The 22,085-nt window shown below is 36.3% G+C and overlaps 1 protein-coding gene across 2 annotated transcripts in view; it reads right to left on the reverse strand.

Annotated features, from left to right (window-relative positions):
* Nucleotides 1-22,085, reverse strand: part of Ano3 (anoctamin 3) — a 376,269-nt gene that overhangs the window by 305,845 nt on the left and 48,339 nt on the right. The window contains 1 exon segment of one of the 2 annotated variants that reach the window (NM_001430402.1): nt 17,228-17,471. The exons of the other annotated variant lie outside the window; for it this stretch is intronic. Coding sequence (NP_001417331.1) covers nt 17,228-17,273 — 46 coding nt within the window. The 5' untranslated portion in view covers nt 17,274-17,471. 2 annotated transcript variants of the gene reach the window in all.

Below are 22,085 nucleotides of genomic sequence, written 5' to 3' on the forward strand. Positions count from 1 at the left end.
TTTTGTAACTGCCATCCGGCCATCTGCTTAAAAAGCAGCAACTTTTGCTTCCAGTCACTGTATTAAAATAATTTAATTCAAGGAATTCAAGGTCAGGCATAGAAATTTCAACAGGTTATCTATTACTTCAAATCCAATAGGTTACCTTTTCTTTCAAATCATCAGTTTTCATGGAAAACTATATCTATTTTATCTATTTACTGAAGATTAAAGGGAGAACACATCAGAATTTGACTGGATATTTAACTCTGTAGGCATTCAGAGTTCATTCTTAGCTCACATCAAAATGAAATTTGCCATTGGTAGCGACTGACTGTAGCTTTCTGCTACATTTTCTTGAGAACATGAGTCTGATTTGACCATAGTAGTGGTTAAGGAAAACTGTGATGATACTGGCACCAGACAGAGGAGTTAAGACTAAAGAATCATCTAATTGCAAGCATCAGGATGTAAATTCAACACAGTGAGTACAGAGAACAGTGTACAGACCTACTGAATCTTTGAATCAGACGCAGAGTATGTTGAAAAAATTAGTAGCATTTAAGCAACATTCAGGTGTATTTTGAAGCAAGAGACCAGAAAAAAAGGCATTCTTGAAAAAAATAGTTTTGAAAAATCTACCAGAATATAACAAAATGCTTAGGTTGCTTAATTGTAGAGATACTGGGCGGCTGTCACCAAAAAACACTAAAATAAAATAAAATCCTCATCTTGAATGTTAAAAACAACAAAGTAGATGGCAGTGTGCCGACAGTGTGTGAGGGCGGGCTCCTCGTTCTCCAGCTTCAGATGCGTGCAAAGTTCTCAGAGTAATACTTTGAAAATATGAGCTTGCAAATCATCAGAGCAGCAAGGAACACTGGCAGCTGGCACTAGAGTTCTGAATCTCACCAGTGTTTCTCCATTACCGTTAAGTACATTAGCTGCAATGTCCTCTAGTCTATTCACCTGGCAATCATAACGGGAAGCATAAACAGCCCACAATCATTATAATTGCACCATCAATCATTTTGCACAATGCAGTCCAAACACATTTCTGTGTTGAATACAATGATGTTTTATGATAAATATTACAATAAAGAACTGAATCAATGCAGCTCTGATTTTGTTCCTAGGTACAGTTATAGGGGGAAAGCCTGGAACAGAAAAAAATGTCATCACATACTTGAAATAAAAAATACCTCTAACATTCTCTGAGTGTTTTCTTCACATACAAAATGCTTACAAAGGCACCCAAGTGTCTTTATCTCCTCCTCGAAACATTAAACTTCTTGACAAATGGTCCTTCAGAACAGACCAATGGCCCTGCATATGCCTTGTTTCCAACAATAACTGTTACTCAGGCTGTAGGAAATAGTCATGAGTAAATTAGTTCTGAAACCAGGCCTGTCTTTTACAGGCTGTTAGCAAACAGGTTTATAAAATACTCTCATTTTGAGTATGGATCTAAGGTTAAAAATTGGGTGAACTTGGATTTGTAGAAAAATTCAGGACAATCTCTGAGCATGTTACTAGTTCTGATAGAAAAATTCTTACTTCAAGAACGCTGTCAAAAGGCACCAGGTTATCCACACAATGAGAGCATATTTGTCAAGCTCATATTTATTGTCTGTTCATCTATCCAAAATATTAGGCTAAAACACGTAGGAGAGAATAGGAATACAATAAAATAATGTTAACAAAGGTAGGATGTAGAAAGGCTTTAAGATTACTAATTTGTCAACTGAAAAGTAACAATTGAATCATGCTGTTAACCTTTTGAGAGGAAATAATTTTCATTTAAAATTATTTTGTTTTCATAGTGATTCTATTTATTCATTTATTTTGATTTAAAAATTTTACTTTTGAGAATTTCATACATGAATGAGCGATACATTTATATTATTTCTATACCTCCCACTCCATACTCCAACTAACCCTGCTTCCTCCCTACTTCCTCTCAAATTCATGTCTTTTTGTTTTGCTCTTGGAAATAGATCTTCTTCCTATATATATTAATTGCTGTTTCCCTCACTCCTCCCAGTTCCTCCTCCTTCCCCTCCCATCCACATCCACCCTTTTTTGTCTTTTATTAGAAAAGGAACTGCCTTCAGGATAATTAATAGCATAAAATATAATAATATAAATAAAATAACATATAAGAATTGAATAACCATGCAGAAGGAAAAGAACCTAAAGTACAAAACACAGACATGTACTTGTTCATATACTCAAGAATCCCCCAAACCTCACAAAACTGGAAACCATAACATATATATGCAAAGGACCTGTTGGTTAAAAGGAGAGAATAAAATTAAAAATAAGATAAAAATTTAAGAAGAAAAATGTAAATGAAAGGCAAAGCCCTGACATCCTTATGAGACAAGGAGTCTTCAAACATGCCTTTGAGTTTGTTTTCTGTTGGCCATCTACTGCTGGGCATGTGGTCTGTTCTTAATAGTATTATTTTTCCCAATGAGATTCACTTGCAGGAAACTAAATTTTCATTTGCAACTGGTTATCAGTGGGAAATTGATTCTGGCTTAGTGATGGGGACATATTTCAGCTCTTAGGAACTCGTCTGTGCAGACCTGATAAATGATCAAACATTTGTAGTTAAGAGGAAAAAAAGAAATATTATTGTAAATTCTAAAAAGAATTAACTCTTCCACTAAGTTTCAGGAAGCTACTTGAGAAAATGTGTCAGTAAAATAATCGGAAAAAAAATCAAGAAAACAAAACACCTTCAATCAAGAGTTTGCTTGTGGTTAGGGGTGGGGGTGGGGTGGGGATGAGGGAGGTTTGAAGTCTTGAGGCCAAGCAGAAAGAATGTAAACAGGCAACATCAGGAGGTAGGAGGTGGGGGTGGGGGGCTAGAATGTACCAGAGAAAGGAGAGGTGAGAGACTTTCAGGACTCAAAGAGTTGATGAAATGACCTCCTTGGATGAAATGTCTTCCAATGGGGAGAGGGAACTTGTAGAGTCTAATAGACAGATAGGGCATTAAGTGGAGGGATGGGCTTGCTATCCCACAGTAAAAAAAACTCTGACTCAGAATTGTTCCTGAACAAAAATGGAGAAGAGACTGAGAGAAAGGAGGTTCAGTGAGAGGCCCAAATTGGGATCCAGCTCCAGGGGAGACTCCAAGGCCTGACACTGATCTATGTGCTTACAGACAGGAATGTATTATGGCTGCCCTTGGAGTGGCCCAAGCAGTTGAAAAAGTCACATACAGATACTTATATCCAATCAAAGGACAGAGGCTGGGGACCTCTGTGGTTGAATTAGGGAAAAGCTGGAAGAAGCTGAGGAGGAGGGTGACCCCATAGAAAGACCAGCAGCCTCAACTAGCCAGGACCCCTGAGATCTCTGACCCAGGCAGCATGTATGAGCTGGTCTAAGGCCCCAGACACATATTCAGCAGGGGACTGCCTTGTCTGGCCTCAGTGAGAGAAGATGCACCTAAGCAGTGAGAGACTTGAGGCCCTAGGGAGTAGGGAGGTCCGAGGATGGGTGAGAGTCTGGGGGTAGGAATGGCATAAGGAACAGATAGAGGGCAAACCTCAATGATAATGGCTGGACTGTAAAAAAAAGATTAAAGGCTAGTAATTATAAAAAATAATAATCTGAAGAAAAAAAGTTTGCCTTACTTATATATTCATTTGCCTACTACAGGCTTATGATGGCTCCTGAGTTTTGCAAGTAAAACTAAAATAGTTAAAAATATAAGAATTTTTTAAACATTAAAACAAATTGGAAAAGAGTAGCAATAAATATAAAGTAAATGAAAAATATGAGATATTTCTCAGGAGAAAAATTACCACCAAAGGAAATTAACCTTAGCATGACTTAATTCCTATGTTATTAAGCATCAATCAATTTAATTGGAAAATAACATTACACACTGATTAGTCAAATTGATGATAATAAAAAAATAGAGCAGACCACAGTGTAAGGGTATGACATTTTCAGACAATAAGAATATTATTTTTAAAATGTTAGACTTCAAGTAATTCTGTAAGAAATTATATCTAATTTAACAAATGATAAATTACATTGTATGTGAGGGATTCAGATAGGCTGCAGATGATACTGATGATTTTTAACGTTTACTATTATCCCACTTAGAAAACTGTTCAGTTTTATAAGACAAGGCTTCATGTATTCCTAGGATGGTCTCCCACTCACTTTGAAGCCCTGGTTGAAATTGAACTGATTTTCCTGCCTTTACCTACCAAGTACTAGAACTGTAGGTATGTGACAGCCTGTTCAGCTATTTAACTATTTTAACTGCGTAAGCATGACTGAAACTTTGAAGCTATAAGCATTTAATGTATATAGCTTAACAGCATAGATGTTTGTATCTAAGTATAAAACTGTGACATCAACCATTGTCACTCAATGCCACAAACTTACTCATTGCTTACAAAAGTTGCTCCTGCCGCTTTCCTGTATGGTAAGAGGAGTTAACACGGACTTTGACCTGTTAGTAACTTTTTAAATTCTAAAATACATTTTCTGAGAAATCATCAACTTTGGTCTTAGTCATACCATGAAGTTACTATAGTTTTAAACAAGTATTTGAATGTCCTGGATCATTTAATTTCAGCAAAATTTCCTTTGGTCACAACTAAAAGAGAACTAATTAATATATCTTAAAGAGGTCTGGATTCCATCATCCTTAAAACAAAACAAAATAAAATTGAGTTTATAATATGTGTTAGGCAATTCTTTCAATTTTCTTGAATTGATAAGTATAATCAAGATAATATAGGAAGACCCAGCAAGAGGACCCTGTGGGTAAAGGGGCTTTTCCCTAAGCCTGAGAACTTCAGTTCAGTTCTGGGAATCACATGGTGGAAGGAGATAATGGGCTTCTACTGGTTATCATCTTGGCTCCACACACTCCCTCAAGTAAACATAATTTAAACATGTAAGAAAAAATGGTGAAGAGGGAAATGTGTAAATTCACTAATATATGTTGCATCAGAGAAAGAAGGAGTTCCAGACATCAGTAGAATAAAACCAAAATATTTACCTTCAAATTCTCTGAACTCCAAACCAACAAAAGATGAAATGTGGAAGAGGCAATTAAAAACGTTAAAAACAGGTTGGGGATTTAGCTCAGTGGTAGAGCGCTTGCCTAGGAAGCACAAGGCCCTGGGTTCGGTCCCCAGCTCCGAAAAAAAAGAACCAAAAAAAAAACCGTTAAAAACATAGGTGAATAAAAAATAAAATGAAAGAAAGGTCATAGTTTTTCAATTCTGACCAACAATTAATGCAGCCACAGACCTCTTCACTTAAGTGTGTATGAACAAAAGGTTAAGAAAACAGGAAACTATCTTCTTAAGATTTCATAACTACCAGAGAGTATAGTGTTTTCAGATCAACACTATAAATGAGAAAAGAGACCTAGAAACACAGGCCAGATCCAGACCCAAAGGGATTCAGGAGGATTCTCCCAGCTAGTGATCCCACCTGCAGTCCAACTTTATAGAAGGTGACCCTTTGCCTCAGTCCCACTTGTTAGTTGAGTGACACTATTTTTAATATTACTTCAACCTCCTTTCTTGTTATGAATCTTTTTTTATTTTCATGATTTAATATTGACAGGTCATTATGTCTAGATATATGTTCTAATGTTGAACTTTTTGTTAACATTATAAAGTACAGCTATATTTGCATGGTAAGAAATCAATGAATATGATTAAACATATTTAGTTTTTTATCACATTTGGTATAAAACAAACAATTTTCATTAGTAACTCACTGAAAACCATTTTAAATGTCACTATTTGCATGGTTATATGCAATTAAAATATTAATCTACTATATTGTTGTTTTGAAATGATCTTGCTTGTAATCATTTAAGATTTATTGTTAAAATTGAAAAGCCCTAGCCTTTTTCCATGAAGTTTAAATTTAATGTCCTGGAAGGCTTGACAATTATTGAATTCCAGATGATTCTTGAATCTTGAAAGTCAAGAAGTTTAATCACATAGATCTAGATAAATGAACAAAAATAAATGGATTAAATTATTCAAGATACCAAAAAAGGATGAACCCTTTTAATCTATATCTATGCCTATATGTAATATCTAACCACACCATCATCTAACCACACCATCCTCATATCCCCAAAATTATGCTGGTAGTGTTTGCCTCAAAGCAAACCACAAAATATACAAAATTGTATGAGTTCTATTAAGTTTTTGTCAACCTAATAACTTTTTAGAAACTGGTCAATATGCACAATCAACACATGACATTTGTAAAATATTTTCAGACATATACTTCCCATATCTTTCCACTTTTACCCAGAAAAAAGAACTCCAGTTCTTGGGCAGACTATATCTGAGCTGTGGTAATGATGGGAGATCATATTCTGCTCTATTTTGCAGCAGCAGGTCCAGACTTGCTAAATATCTAACTGTTGGATCAATGTTACAATTTAAAGTAGTTTCTGTTCGAAGAGTTATTTAGGAGGAAAGACAATAGCTGATGAGACTGCAAGGTTGATTGTACTAATGCACTGCCAAGTTTAGAATATAATTTCACACTTCTGTAGTTCCTGATGAAGTATACCAAGAGCAGGGATTTGGCTCTTAGAGTCCCAGATGCTTTTGTTTTAGATACAAAGTGACTCACCCCAGAAAGAACAGTGGTCCATTGGGGTCATGATTAAGCTCAAATATAGTAAAATTCTTCCTGAAACAGTCCTATTACTCATAAGGAAAACAGGTAGACAAAGGGGATTTGCTATAGACAGGTAATTTGGAAATTCATAGAACTCAAATGCTTCCCAGCTATTCAAAAGATGTATAAAATTAGATCCTTGTGGACTTTTGAGTTATAGATGTGGGCTCTTAAATCATGTAGAACACAGTTCAGTCACAATGCTACCTCCCACTAACAGGCAATGGTAGCAATAAAGGAGCTCCTCCTGTAAAGTTTTCCACTCTGTGAAGCCTTCTGTCCAGTGTCAAGATCCTCTGTCCATGAAGACCCGCTTTTCAGACTCCATCATTAGCTACAAGTACAGTGACTCATCCATTCTTGTATTAGCTACCTGCCATGAGGATCTACTCTTCAAGATTTGCCAAGTATAGGAGACATGCTATTGGTACCCCAATTGACTCCATTATTGGAATGAAAGTGGGCACGAACTCCAGTCAAAAGTAGAGAGAATCAATCCATTAATAATGTACTTTGGATAACTATCCTGGGAATTATCCAAAAATTGTGATGAATATCTAGAAACAACTATACATTCAAAAAAGGGGCTTCTACTTTTTACTGCTTGTGTGCTAAACTATAATATCACACAAACACCAGAACAGGATCAACCAGGTGAGAACTACTAGTATAATTATCTATTAAAATCAGAGGTCAGGCTTTCTAATGAGTAGATCAATTCTCTAGCACCCTTTGAACAAAAGGGAAATGATGATTTTGTTTCACAGCAGATTTATATAATTTTGTCTTGAGAGGCTGACACAAGGTTATAAATCAACTGGTTTTGGGTTAAGTTGACTCTCAGTATTGCAGGGAGATTTGACTGATATTTGACACAAATTAGACCTGTGAGTAGAGGTCTGTACTGTGTATTCTTGTCAATATACCTTCTGTTTTTCCAATTGCACTTGACAAAAGTCCTGTATTATTGTTGCCTCTTAGGATACTCAAACTTCAGGTTTATGAATACACGCCCAGCCTCTTACTAGAATGTTGAGGCAGCCCGGTGTAAAAGATAATGGTATGTTTGGGGTTTCCTGTGGCAAGAGGGTTTCCTGGAATCTAGGATTCTATGGGAGGGTTTCAGCTTCTGTCTAGCTTAAGCCAGAATTTTGTAGCAGGATTAGTGATATGGGGCAGACTGTTAATGCAAGGCTGTCCTATTTGCTTCAGGGTAATATGAAGAGCCTCTGCTTGGGAGCATAAAGCTATTCTCTAAGCACTGTGTAAGGATAGGGAAGTAATGAGGTATGGGGATGGAAATTACACATGCATATATATATGTATATTTACATATACATCATACACACATACATGTATATATATAACATATACACATACACATACATATACACATACACATATCACACACACACACACACACACACACACACACATATTCCTGTGTGTCTCTGTCAGAGTGACAGTCCACCGAAGCCACTTCTGCACTTAACAAACTATCATTCCTTTGTGAGAATGATTTGGCCTGAGGGCCTACCAATTGTCATAATTTTTTTTTAAACGGTAGCCATTCAATGTTGTTTTTATGTTATATGTTTTTAAGGCTTAAGTCTTGGAGTTAGCATGGGGAGTTTGTTTTGTTGAGTTGACTCTTGTTACAACCTCCTGATGTTTTATTGTGATGTTTCCTTTAGAAATGTGTGTTTCTAGATAGTTGTGCAGAATCTAGTCTATATGTGCTTTGAAATTGGGTCAAATTGTTGCCTTCATTGTCATTAAGAACTGTGGTAGTTTAAGAGAGCTTTTTGGAAGATGTCTTCTTCTGAACAGGTCAATAGAAACAAATCCCACCGAGATTCCTATTATCGCCCTGCCCTCACTTCAAGGAATAGGTATCCTTTAATCTTTTCTTGTAAGATATAAGGTACATTGGAATATCACAAGGCATTCTGAAAGGAGAGTTTTAGATGTTTTTCCAACTTAGGCCCTATTTTTAGATGGTGTTAAGTAGGTGTATTATCTGCAATCTATTATGATAGTAAAGAGAGTAAGAATCACAAGTCTTAACAAACAGGACAATCATTCAAGACGTAAGAGGTAAATTTCCTCAGCCAAGTTGGTTATCTCTAAGTCTGGGAAAATTAGAAATGGAGTGAGGTCTTTGTAAGAGAAAATTCTGAAATCGGATAATCGTTGTAACTTAAGTAAGAAAAACTAAAAACGAGGAAATGGGAGATGTGCATATTGAAGGTTCCCACAGCGGTGGGCAGGTGAAAAGTGTCTTTTAATGGAGCCAATTTGATCATACAAAGGTAATGGAAGAATATAGGTAAAAGAATAGAAATGGCTCACCAAGTTTGCAAAATCATTCTAGTGGAAAAACAAGTTTTAAAAGATGATGCCCATAGTATATATCCCAGTTTTTCACAGTAAAGGGTTCTTTTCCTAGCTATCCAAAGCACACCTGTGGGGATCCCCTTGCATTTTCTACTTTCACTTACTTACCACCCACATAGTTTGTTGTTCATGGTCATTACAAGCTTTATCTCTACGAACTTTTACTGGGATGAACATAACCTTTATATTTCAAATGAACTAAGTTAGTATGGTGTATAGTTCTTTGTGATAAATTGCCCACCAAGTGGAAGATTTCTCTCTAATTCATTGAAGCCTAGAAGTGATACCTTTAAAACCTACTACGATAAAAACTGAAGACCCCTCAAATTGGATGGGAGAGGGGAGGAACATGTGCCTTGTGGTGATTAATTGGTGTAACACTGTCCTTCAGCTGGCCGGGGGAGTTGTCTTTTGATATTCTTAAGTGCAGAAATCCTTGTAGAATGACCTCAATGGTGTTTTAATTCTGCCAGTTTGTTATCAGTGACATAATACTAAGGTCGACCACCCATTAAAACTATTACATTCATTTATATTATTTTTATAAGTCTTACAAACAAGGATATTTGTAAGTATTTAAAACCACACTGAATTTTAAAGAAGTATGTTTGGCTTCATAAATCATTTCTAGTATTATCTAATTCTCAGACCACTGGGGGAAAATGAAAAAAGAATCTTTATAAAAAAAATCCAAGCAGACAGGATCTCTCAATTTCTGTTATTTTGTGAATACAATTTGGATCCAAGACTTTTATAGTGGAGTAGAAAATTTAATGATCCCAAATTTTAAACCATGCAAGAAGCTGTATATTATTTTTGTTTTTGTAATATATTTGTATTATCTTATTGAGAATTTCATATATGAAAATATCATATTTTTATTATATTCATTCCCTACTCCACCTTCTCCTCAAGTCCTCCAGATCCAGATTAATCCTCTGCAAAATCTATATCCTCATTTTAAAAAAGAAAATAGCTCACTGATTCCAGATTGTGCTATTCATGCAGTCATGAGAGAGGAGCTATCTTTTAGACTGTGGCCGGCCTACCAGGGTCATAGCCTAAAAGAAATCGATTAATTTTCTGACAGAATTCATAAAGTGCCAATAGATCATTAATACGGCTGATTCATGCTGAAATGCTAGAACTCTGGCGCAGAGATCTACAGTTGTTCTGAGCCTGCCAATACAGGCAGCATTTAATATTCAGAAGATATTCGTTCTTCAGTTCATTCTCCCCAATCTCCGGTGGTTAAAATCTTTCTGCTCCCTACTCCACTATTGTCCCTGTTTATTAAAGGCAGCGGTGGAGGAGTTACATAGATGTCTCATGTGTTGCTGAGCACAACACTGAAACTTACTCTCTACATGGTGATTAGTTATGAGTTTCTACATTAACTGAACTCTAGTACACAGAGAGCTTAGATGAGATCAGAGGGCTTCAATAATTGCTTGGTAAAAAGATAGAAATTTATTTGGTAAATTGACTTTCTGTACATTCAGTAAAATAATATTAGTAGGTTGAACCACTTGGGTCCAATGGTTTTTCAGATATATTTAAGGACATCATACCTGTCGGCTACAATATGGAGAAATCAAGTTGATACTGACCAGGAAACGTCTTCCCTATTGACTCTCTTTCAGCTTGAAGGTGCTTCACTGACACAGGGTGTGTGCCATCTACAGTCTTACTGCGCCCTGAATCTAGTGAGTTAAAATAATGCCCGGCATGGCAAGTTATAGGCAAGTGTAAAAAAATAGTTGAATGAATATTATGGAGGTAACTAACTGCTTTCTGATTTCATTTAAGGAAGGCTGCAGAGAAAGAAATATCCCTGGTACTGAAAACCTAAAAACAAAGACCTAAAACATTATAATGTCTACTCTCGACTTAAATGTTACAAGATCAATAAAACTAGAAGACTGGTAACTGGTGTTCAAATACTAAAGCCTGAAGACCTAACTAATGAAGTAAGAACATTTTAAAAATCAAACAGAATTTTGGCCTTAGTCTTTCAGAGCCATGTGACAATGGAACCCCTTCAGTGGTGGTAAATTCAGGTAAATTCTTCCTATCCTCTTGGTAATAGGGAACTGGAGCATCCCAAAGCCTGAAGCATGAAGGTGTTCATCCTGGAGAGAAGAAAGTCAATAGGCAGGAAACCATGCCCTGTGTCTCCAGAAGAAACTACATGGTGAGGAAGACCCTTATCTATCCCAATAGATAGCACAACCGGCAGAGAACTCTTCCCGGGCTATTAACTGTAATCCCTTAGTAGTCTTGATGGACTCTGACATCACAATTGGTATCCCCAACTACTAATAGGGTCTTGAGTACTCAACAGGAAATAGAAAGAGCAAAATGAATATTTACAATGTAAAATCAGAAACAATATATTAAATGAGGCATGGTTATCTATATAAATATTTTCCCCTTAAAGAACTCAATTTTAACCCTGAAACTAAAGACTGTTGTTTGCTAATAAATTATCATAAAATTAACTGAATGATTTCTTGCAAATACAAAGAAAAATACTGTGATAGACAGGGGTCTGAAGAACAATGCTGTCTTTGGCGGTAACACTCTGGTTCAACACACTTGCTTTCTATCTCAGAGGGAAGATATCTAAGTGTGGTGCATATTAGTACTACTGTGCCATCATTTATTCATAATGCTATGTTGGCTTTTAGGTATTTTGTGTAGGCACAGTAGGAACTCTGTAGCAAATCATAACTGAGTTCCTAAAATGGCACCCAGTTCTGTTAATTTGATGATGAATACAGAAGATAATATTATAAATGAAAGCAAACCCGGCGATATGACACTGACATGATAGGTTGCGGTAACCGTATATTGTAAGACTGATTGCCAGAACACTATTTCTCAACACAGTTGTCCCCATCACCATTAGAGCAGCAATAAAATGGTATCTCACATAGAGACACAAAATTCACAATAAATTATACTCTAGTCTATATTAAAATGTCACATATCACAGATCCAGGCCAATGGCAGAGGCCTTAGCTCCTACAGTTCAACACAGGCAGGTGTATAGACTGAAACATTTACTGGAAATCATGTTCAGTCATACCAGGACTTTCACTTCAACCTTTCCCCCATGCTTCAGGTAATTTAGATTTTTTTTTTACAAGAAATAAAAGGGCAGTCCAGAAATACTTAGGGGAGTTAGTGCACAAGGATGAATGGATTTCTGTGAGTTTATTTATGTCCTCAGATATTTCTCTTGGTTCTTAAAATCTCCAGGAAGATTTTGACAGTAAAGATATTATTTAAGGGAAAAAGAAGTTTGAGCAGCAGATTTGGAGAGTAGGTGCTATTCTCCGGAAGCTTTCCTCTGCATGTGTCATGAGACAGTAACCGAGCACCAAGTTGAACTTGGGAAAGGCTTGCAGATGGGCACTTGCAGTAACAAATTATTTAGAGAAAAATAAAGTGGATGTTATTTTCAGCCAGCAATTCTCCATATAAACATTAAAGATCATTATGATTAAGCAGTTTGTCTGAGTGCTTGCTCCTGGAGAATTGTTTAAAAAAATACTATTTTTATATTTAACCAAATGTTGTTTAGAATTAATGAAACACTCACAGCTTTAACTCACCATTAAGCCCAAGATGATTGAGACAGCCTGTGTTTGATGTATCCTATGACCTCCCTGAAAATCTGGGTAGCTATATTGATAAATAAACAGGCATAAGAAGCCAGAACTATCATTGTCCTTTTTTTCATCCACTCTTGAATGACATATGAATCCTTTATGAATTCAGTGAATTACAGCATACTAGTCTAGGGAGCAAATGTAGAGTGTATCCAGAAATCAGCTCTAATTTACAAGCTCTTGTTTACTCCAAGGTGTGCTAAAGTTAGAGTAAGTGTATCCTTCCACTTGTCTGCAATCAAACACTCCAATATACCCTCAAAACCTCAGAAATAGGACAATACCTAAATTCGTCATTGTTGTGGAAGATTCTTGCTTTCAAAATGTCTTAACTTATTCAAGCTGTCATCAGAAAATTTAGTATTGAAAATTGAACAAAAGTTTAAACACACATTGTTGATCCCTTAGAAACACAAGTGGCATTATCAAGAAACACAATGTCAACATTTTCCTACAGAAATGCAGACTTGCCCAAGACTCTCATAACGACTCTGCATGTCTCTAAGATTTCCGACCGTATCAACCTTCTCAGAGAAAAAAGTTTTTGTTTTGTTTTGTTATGTTTTATTTTCTCTTTTGTTTTATTTTGTTTTTTGTAAGATGTTCAGGAATGAAAATGTTCTGAATGATAATATCACAAAGCAAACAAGTGCTGCATAAACGTGGGTTGAGTTTAGAATAAATGCCATTTCTCTGAATTGCAATCTTAAATGCATGGAGTTAAATTTACATCTCAATAGTCTCTATAATAACTTTTAAAACTTCCTTAGAGATGGTGCATTAACTAGACAGAGTGTGTGATTGTAACTGATACTATCATCAAGGAAAATTGTTAAAATGTCCAGAGTCAACCATTTCTATAAGGTAGTTCCGTAAAGCAAAAGTGAATGAAACACAAATAGAAAATGAAAAGTGTGTGTATGTGTGTGTGTGTATGTGTGTGTTTATGTGTGTCCTGGTGTGTGTGTGTGGGTGTGTCCTGGTGTGTGTGTGCGTGTGCATGTGTGTGTGTTTATGTGTGTCCTGGTGTGTCTGTGTGTGCGTGCATGTGTGTGTGTGTGTGTGTGTGTGTGTGTGTGTGTGTGTGTCCCCTATGAGGATATCCTATATTTCTAATATGTCAATTTTAGGATTAGCCTGGAAATAGCAATGAGTGTTTTTTCCATCATTAAATTTTAAATCACAACTAAATGTGTCAAACAGATTTGTAGTTCTATTACAACTCTATACATTAGATATTTTCACTTCATAAACACTAAGAGAGTTAACAATATTAGAGCTGTAGGTAGTAAATGGGGGATTAAGGTGCAAGACAGAAAGAAAAAAATCCTATAGATCAAATAATGGTGACATTGGAACAATTGATACTTATTTTCTTTTGAAGGTAGATAGCTATTCTCCCATGTACACTGGTTTCCCTAAATAGGATGAACATTATCAGGGATTGAATTTGAGTCACAAAAGTGTCATTAGGGACTTCTCCAATACTAGAGAATATTTGTGCATGATGATTGTGTTTTCTGAGTTTTCTAGACAAAAAAAGCTATAGGCAACTAATGACTTTTGGGACACAGAGAATTAGCCTTTCCTGGTTAACACCCCTGTTGATTGTTCAATTCAGAGTGGTTAGTAATAATTTTAAAGAATAGTGAATTCACTTACAAAAAAATCCTAAAAATGCCATATTTGGTTCAATAAATTAAATAATTTCCTCCCAAAAGTAGGGCTTCAGTCATCTGTATCAAGAGTAAAAGGAAAAATCTCTGACTTCACATTGCTAACTACTTGTCCTGTCCAACAGAAGAGCAATGGAATACTGCAGTGGCAGTCAGTATGGACGTTCCCAAACAGAAAGTCCATTCTGTATGAATTTGACAAACCACTTTACCTAAAAGGATAAAAGTCAGCTTAATGAAGGGCTACCTGCACACTCAGTTTAATTTGGCATTATTTACACTAACCAAACCATAGAATCAATCTATGTTCCCACCTATAGATGGATACGATTATAAGATTATGTTGTTGGTAGGAAGTGAGGTTTAATAAAACAGTCTCCCAAAACCATTGTGTATTTTCTCTCATGTGGAAGCCGAGAGTGGGGTAGTAGGATATGAAAATAAAGTGAAAGTACAAAACGCTGGGAAGAAGGGGCAAGGAAAGAGGGATGAAATGTATAAAGATGATAACATGATCAAAATACATTTTATGAATGTGTGAAAATATGACAAAGCCCTTCAGTTGGTACATTATATATAGGCTAATTAACAGGGAGGAGGAAAGAAAAGAAAGTCAGACATCAAGTGTCTTCATATCATTCATAAATCAATAAAAAAGTAGATAGACACTTTTCTAAATGTATTTATCTAGTGACAAAGGCAAATCTAAAATCCGAGACTCTAAACTTTTAGTGCAAAATTTCCATCACTTTAATATGCAGTTATGATGACCAGCACTGGAAAACACTCCCAGGTCAGGAGGCACCCAGAGTGTCTTTATGCTTCTTCTTATTTGAAAAATTAAAATAGCTGATCTTTATTGTGGGTTATCTTTCCTTAGCAGGTCCTACCCTAGAAAAAGACCTAGAAGCAACAAATGACTGTTGGGCAGAGAATTAGCCTTTCCCAGGGATGAACCCCTTAATAGTTGTTCAATTCAGAGTGATCAAATGTGGTACCATATACATTCAAACAACACAACCAGACGAAAAAGGTTGTATCTTTGTATCAATGCCTACGTACTCAATATGTGTCTATATGTAACAATAACAATCAAAGAGAAACAGGATGTCAACTTGAGAGTAGGAAGGGACATGGGAGGAATGAATGGGAGGGAACCTGGAGGGATTGGAGGGAGAAAAGGGGGTGAAAGAAATTAATATTTTAAGAGACAAAATCAACTAGAACCATGCACTTAAAAGGTAATTTTGCCTCTTTTTTTGGTCAGTCTTTTTCCTCATGTTTACCTTTTTACTAATGATGTTTTTTTGTGTGTGTGCTAAAATAGGGAAATTAGAAATAATGGCTCGTGACATATCATAAAAGTGCCACAATGAAATGCCATGACTTGGACACATTTGTCACTCTTTTGAGCAATGACAACCAGTCTCAAAGTTGATGGGTTCTTTACTCTTTAGCATACGATGTATATATCCTCACATAGTAAGATATTTGGGGGGATATTCCAAGATTCCAGGTCCCCCAAAGCATCAAAATGTAACAACATGAGACAGTGTCAAGTTTTCCATATCTCTTTTTCCCTAGAATACATGTTTAATGTTGCAAGGAAATAAAACTTCTTGAAGTAGTGAATTTTCCTTAAAACACTTCGAGCTTAAATAGAACTGCGCAGGAGCCCAAATGCATCTACTCCCACCGTCTCTCACATCGTACCGGTTCCAACACACCCAGAAGAGGACTCATGCAGATTACAGTTTCTGTTGAGAACGTCTTTCAGCACAATAGTCTGCCTGAAGAATAAATCCTTATTATGTTATTCTGGGGGTATCCAAAGTTTTTTTTCTGTTTGTTTGTTTGTTTTTTGTTTTGTTCTGTTTTTCTTTTTCTTTTTTCTTTTCTTTTCTTTATTTTTTTAAGAAATAAAGCCAAAGATATACCTTAAAACAGTCATTTAGAGAAGGAATATTAGAAGTAAGATTTCAATAAATATTTATTTCAGTGAAAAATGGAATACTTGAAAAATTTTAATGACTGTATTAACAAATACGTCATAATTACCACTATTCATTCAGTAAATGGCATTAATGTTGAATAACTTCATACGACAATAAAATTCCCAGAATCTTCGTTAAAGAAATAAGTGCTTTATGAAAAGCTATTTAAATAAGAAAACAAAACAAAGAGTGATAAAAAAGTCTTGATCTCACCATGCCCACGCAACTAGTGAAAATTTTGTAAAAGATAAATGACGGTATGGGAAGTTTCTGGAAGGAAGACCCAATACACATAAAAATCGGAACCCCGTAATAAACGTGGGGTCAGAAGATAAAGTTTTCCAATGAAATTATATCTGGGACCAGTCGACAGCTGGGATTTTTCCACGAATACATTTATTATACAGTTTTTCAAGCTCAGCACTACTTGTGCTCTTGTGAATCTTACAGAGCACTAGAAGTGCATACTGAAGCAAACAGCACCCAAATTTTCACTCTTCAACCCCGGGTGTTGCAGGGACTTTCTCTGCTTAAATAGTTCACTGCAATGCACTGAAGGAGACTTGAGACACGTACAAACAAGTCCTAGCATGACAGATTCCGGTCCCTCCCGAGCGCTGTGCAGCTCCGGATACCAGACTCATCTCCGCTGCAGGATAAAACATTTATAAAATGGGGTCCTAACTTTACAGAGTTCCCCAGCTCTGGAACACAATACACGGGTTAAAAGGATGTTTTTGCATAACAGCAAGGTGATGCGGAGCGGGATGTGGTGCCCACAGGGAAGACAGAAAGAATTCTCACTGACCTTTTTGCTGTTTAAAGGACTGAATGGAGCCTGAGTGGTGGACCATTTTCACTCTGCCTGTTCCAGCGGAGTTGAGGAGCTGTCCGAGAGGGATGCGGAGCAATTGTAGTCAGACTTTCCAGAGACACTCCTGAGGCTCTGAGTAATCCCAGAGCCACCTAGCTCGTCGCAATCTGACACCTGCTTTAGCCAGCACTTAGCTCTGAAGGCTGTGTGCCCGCCAGTCTCATCGTCATAGCAACGTGGGAGGGCAGTCCGCGGCCGGCTCCCCTCAGTGGCTACTTCTGAAATAACCCCACATCCTGGTTGTTTCTCAGTGCTGCAGTGAGGGTGGGTGTTGTAAGGGGTTTGGTGCACGTGGGAGAGGAAGAAATGTCTTAAGGACAAGACAGACATAAATCCACACATTCCTTTAGAGCTGTCACTAACACACTCATTTTCAAGATCCATGCCTCCTTATCACACTCAGGCACCAGTATTAATTTCCTCGAAGTTAGTCTGTAAATGAAGAAGGGTGAAGCTGGCGTCTGTCCTGACAGGAGGATGCTAACAGATGTAGTGCTGTTTTCATCTTTCCTTCTTAAATATACATGTGGGGGAGGCCACAACATCCACGATCTGTCTTAGATAAGCACTAAGGTCTCACATGCTACATTTAAGTTCTTTTCTGCTTCATCTACTTCGATTTTAATTTTTTTGTGTGTACGTGTATATGATACTGAAAGGATTAATTCTTTCTAAAAGGTGCCGAAGAAATATTATCGATGGTACTCAATATAATCATATTGAAAAGCCATAAAAATAAGCTAACAGTATAAAAGAAACGGAGGCTCACAGCTACACACAAGACCCATTATCAGACATAGGAGAACAGTGTTTGAAATGAAGATACCTAATAGCCAAAGAAAGGATCATTGGAAGACTACATGTAGTGCTTAAATGAAGTTAAGAACCAGCTCAAAACCTTTTCCAAGGAAATCTTCCCCTTTTATCATATAATCATGGCTTCCTGGTCCCAAACCCCAAATTTCTCCCAGAACAAGTTGAATAAGGTATCATTGAACAGACATACAACAAAGGGGTCTGTTGCTTCCTAAGTTTGAAATTTCATGAGACTAATTAATTTAGAATAAGATGAAGGTCCAAATAAAAGCAGATTTTAAAATGATAATGAAATTTCACAATTTTAAAAGCCTCAAATAGCTTATTTTTATTAAATTTTCTCTGTCTTCATACTTGTTGCATGATTCACAGATGATAAAGGTAAGTATTATCAGCTTCAAAGAAAGAGGCATTCCTATTAGTCAGAGACATACAGACCCCAGCAACTTAAAATTGTGGTTGATTTTTATCTGTAATGGTTACTTATAAGGTGGATAGAGTCAATCAGGCAGGTCTCTGGGTACTTTTTATTTCATTGGTAACAGGATGTGAGGTCATCTGAAACAAGAAATAGAATAGGCAGGAGGAAGTTAGATGCAAGTAACAGCAGGTTCTACTGTGATGTACCCTGAGTAGAAAGAATATCAGACTACGCCATGATATTGCACCATGAATAATAGACACACACACACACACACACACACACACACACACACACACACACACAGAGAGAGAGAGAGAGAGAGAGAGAGAGAGAGAGAGAGAGAGAGAGAGAGAGAGATAGATAAGGGACTTAGTATGTCTACTGTGAAATGAGGATCTATCAAAGACCTTGTCTATTGTCTTCAAAAAGACATGATAAGTGTCTGAACAGATGTCAAGAAGGATAAACTTACTGCTCTGTCAGATAGACTAGTTATAGCCTCAGCACCCTGCTTTAACTCTAGTCCCTGGAGATCATTCTAGTTTTTGAGGACACTGTACACATGTTCCACATATCTACAATACAGGCAAAATACCATACACTAATGTACATAAAAACCAATCATTAAAAGGAGTGCAAATCCAATGGATCCATCTATAAAAGAAAGCAACTCTCATGTCTATGGCTCAGGAAACCTTGCTGAATGAGGGTAAGAAAGATTCTAAGTACCAGAGGGTGATGGAGTTTGTTGTGAGACTGAGTTTGTCTCATGGCAACATCAGAAATGACACCCATAAATCTCATCGAACATGGTTTAACAAGGACAATAGCACTGGGCATGCCAAAGTGGACAGAGGACTCCCGAGAGAACGCAGTCCTACAGGTAATTTAAAAATGCCAAGAAACAGTCTTCCTCTGGGATGAGAACAATTGGTTATGCAAAACCAAATAGTGTACACCTAAAAATGTACACGCAAGTAACATTACACAGGCTGAACACGCTATATTAGAGATATATATGTATATTCAGACAAATATGCATATAAAAACAATAAATATTCAATGAGGGTATGAATTTGAAAGGATGAAGAAATGGTGTATGGGACATTTTGGAGGAAAGAAAGGGAAGGGAAAATTATGTAATATATTATTAATTGCAAAATAAAAGAAGGTAAATAGAAAGACTTTTTACAGATACTTTTCAAGACTATTACCAAATCTGGAAGCAGCAAATGACCATCTTGAGATTGTATTTATATTATCTGAAGTGAAAATGACTGTAAAACTGAACTCATAGTTCATTCAGAAGCCAGCAAACTAAAGTGATTCTAAGACAGCCCCATGCTCAAATGCAAGACTAAAATCAGGTAATATATTTTAGGACTAATTCATAGGGGGAAATTAATACCCAGCAAATCCTTGTCATAGTGATTTGATTAGAGGTCTGATTTCCATTTAATAGTTTTGAACTCTAAAACAAGGAATAACTTAGGGAGGCAAGCATCTAATTTAATAAATTATCATGAGGCTCATAGAAAGGAATTAAAAGGCTGTTTCTAGAAGACACTTCCAGACATAGGTATAACACCTTAGCCTTCTGTACCCTCTCCTGATGATCACTAATTAATTATCTTCAACTAGGAAAGAACTGATTCAATGGTTTAAACTGGAGTTGAACTAGAGTTTTCAAATTGATGTGATTACTTTAGCACTGAGAAACCATCTTCCTCTAGGAAAAGAACAACTGGCTATCCAAACCCAGATTCGCCCTATTGAAGATTAAAACAACTTCCCCGTTCTCTGTGTTACCACTGTGGTTAAACATAAATGAACCTTCTTCATATACACTTGGTTACTTTTCTGTTTAAGTGAAAAAAAATTGAAGTTGTACTGCCAGATTGATTAGCAGGGGATTTAAAGAACATTTCTGCTTGTTTTGAAATCAGTCTTTTAGGGAAGGTTGCTAGAGAAACAGCTTTGTGAGGGGCTGGGGAAATTTTAAGCTCCATCTGCTTGATAGGAAAAACATTGCAAAAGAGAAGGGAAAGTGTGTGTGTGTGTGTGTGTGTGTGTGTATGTGTGTGTGTGTGTGCGTGGGTGCGCATGCGTTTCGTGCATGTAAACAGAGCATATATGTATTTGCAGTAAAGAGTGAACAAAGAGGAGTTAGAGCCCAGAGCAAAGACCTTATTTAAAAGAACTCTTCCTTTGATCTTGTGCAGTATTTTTAGACTGCCAACTCCACCGTAAAACATGTAGCAATGTACATTAAGTTGCCTTGATAGGAACACAAAAACGTGTTGGATTGTTTTTCTCCTGCTACTCGGTTTCAAAACACTGCTCAAATTTTAATGCTTTAAGAAAAAGTACTTTTTATAAAAAAAACATAAGCAAATGCAATGATTAATTTTATGTACAGTAATATTTTCGACATGTTTAAAAATATATAAAATCATTTTAAAAAACAGGCCCAGATTTCCAGAGTGACTTGGATGTATATTTTCAATATATCTCTTTACTTTTTCTTATGTTCATACCAGTTACATTTATAAATCATATTTACATCTTACCCTCCCCCAAAATTCATTTGTTTTTCTTGATTCAATTACAGTATTTTTAAATTTTTTCTTCAGTCAATGACCCAAGGAACTGTTACTTCAGCTCTTGCCTTTGGAAATGTCCCACTTATTTCCGTGCTTCAATAATCTACCAATCCATTTGCCACTTTTTACCTCCCAGAGTGTCAAAGCATTCCATTCTTTACATAACTAGCAGGAGTTTATTTCCTTAAATGCTGCAGCACTGCCATAGGCAAAGGGCATTAGATGTTTCTATTCTATGCTTCATCAGGGGAATGAAGAGAAATGTGACTGCCTGTTTGGGTCTTGAATCACATCTCTAATTAAGATTAAATTTGTCTTCTGATTCTCATTGCCTAAAGAGTCACTTAAATATAATTTGCCTTTGCAGTGTTTCCCTTATAGATTCAAGTTATTTAAGGTATTAATAGGTGAGTGAAGCCACAAAGGAACTTTGTAAAGCATTCAGCTACAAGCATCAGGGAACAAAAAGAATTCTTTCCCCAGGAGATACTAAAGAGAAAGATGGTGTCCTTGAGGGCAAAATGAATGTGGATTAGTAAACTATCTCTTTCTTATTGATCAACCAATGTAGTTCCTTTTCCATAGGCTTTGTGGATGCTTTTAAAAGTAAAAACAAATGATTTTAAACCATAAAACCACTTCAGAAATGTATTTTAGTGACACTAGTAGTTACTACTTTCTTTAAGCAAAGACTATCAAAATATATATGATCTCTATCAATATAGATATAGATAAAGAGAAGAGAATGTACCAATAAGATGTTATTCTCATTTCCCTCCATATTTTATTAGAGACATAATCCAAACCTTTTTTAAAAACTTTACAAGCATAACAGAAACGGTAAAGAGTAATTTAACAGTCATTTCTTTCAAAACCTATTGTCCCGGATTTAGTTACTGTATAACATTGAAATAAATCAGGCCAGTTCTGCTGACACACAGACTGGTGC

This window comes from Rattus norvegicus, chromosome 3 (assembly GCF_021556685.1).
Source record: "Rattus norvegicus strain SHRSP/BbbUtx chromosome 3, alternate assembly SHRSP_T2T, whole genome shotgun sequence".
Lineage (NCBI taxonomy): Eukaryota > Metazoa > Chordata > Mammalia > Rodentia > Muridae > Rattus > Rattus norvegicus.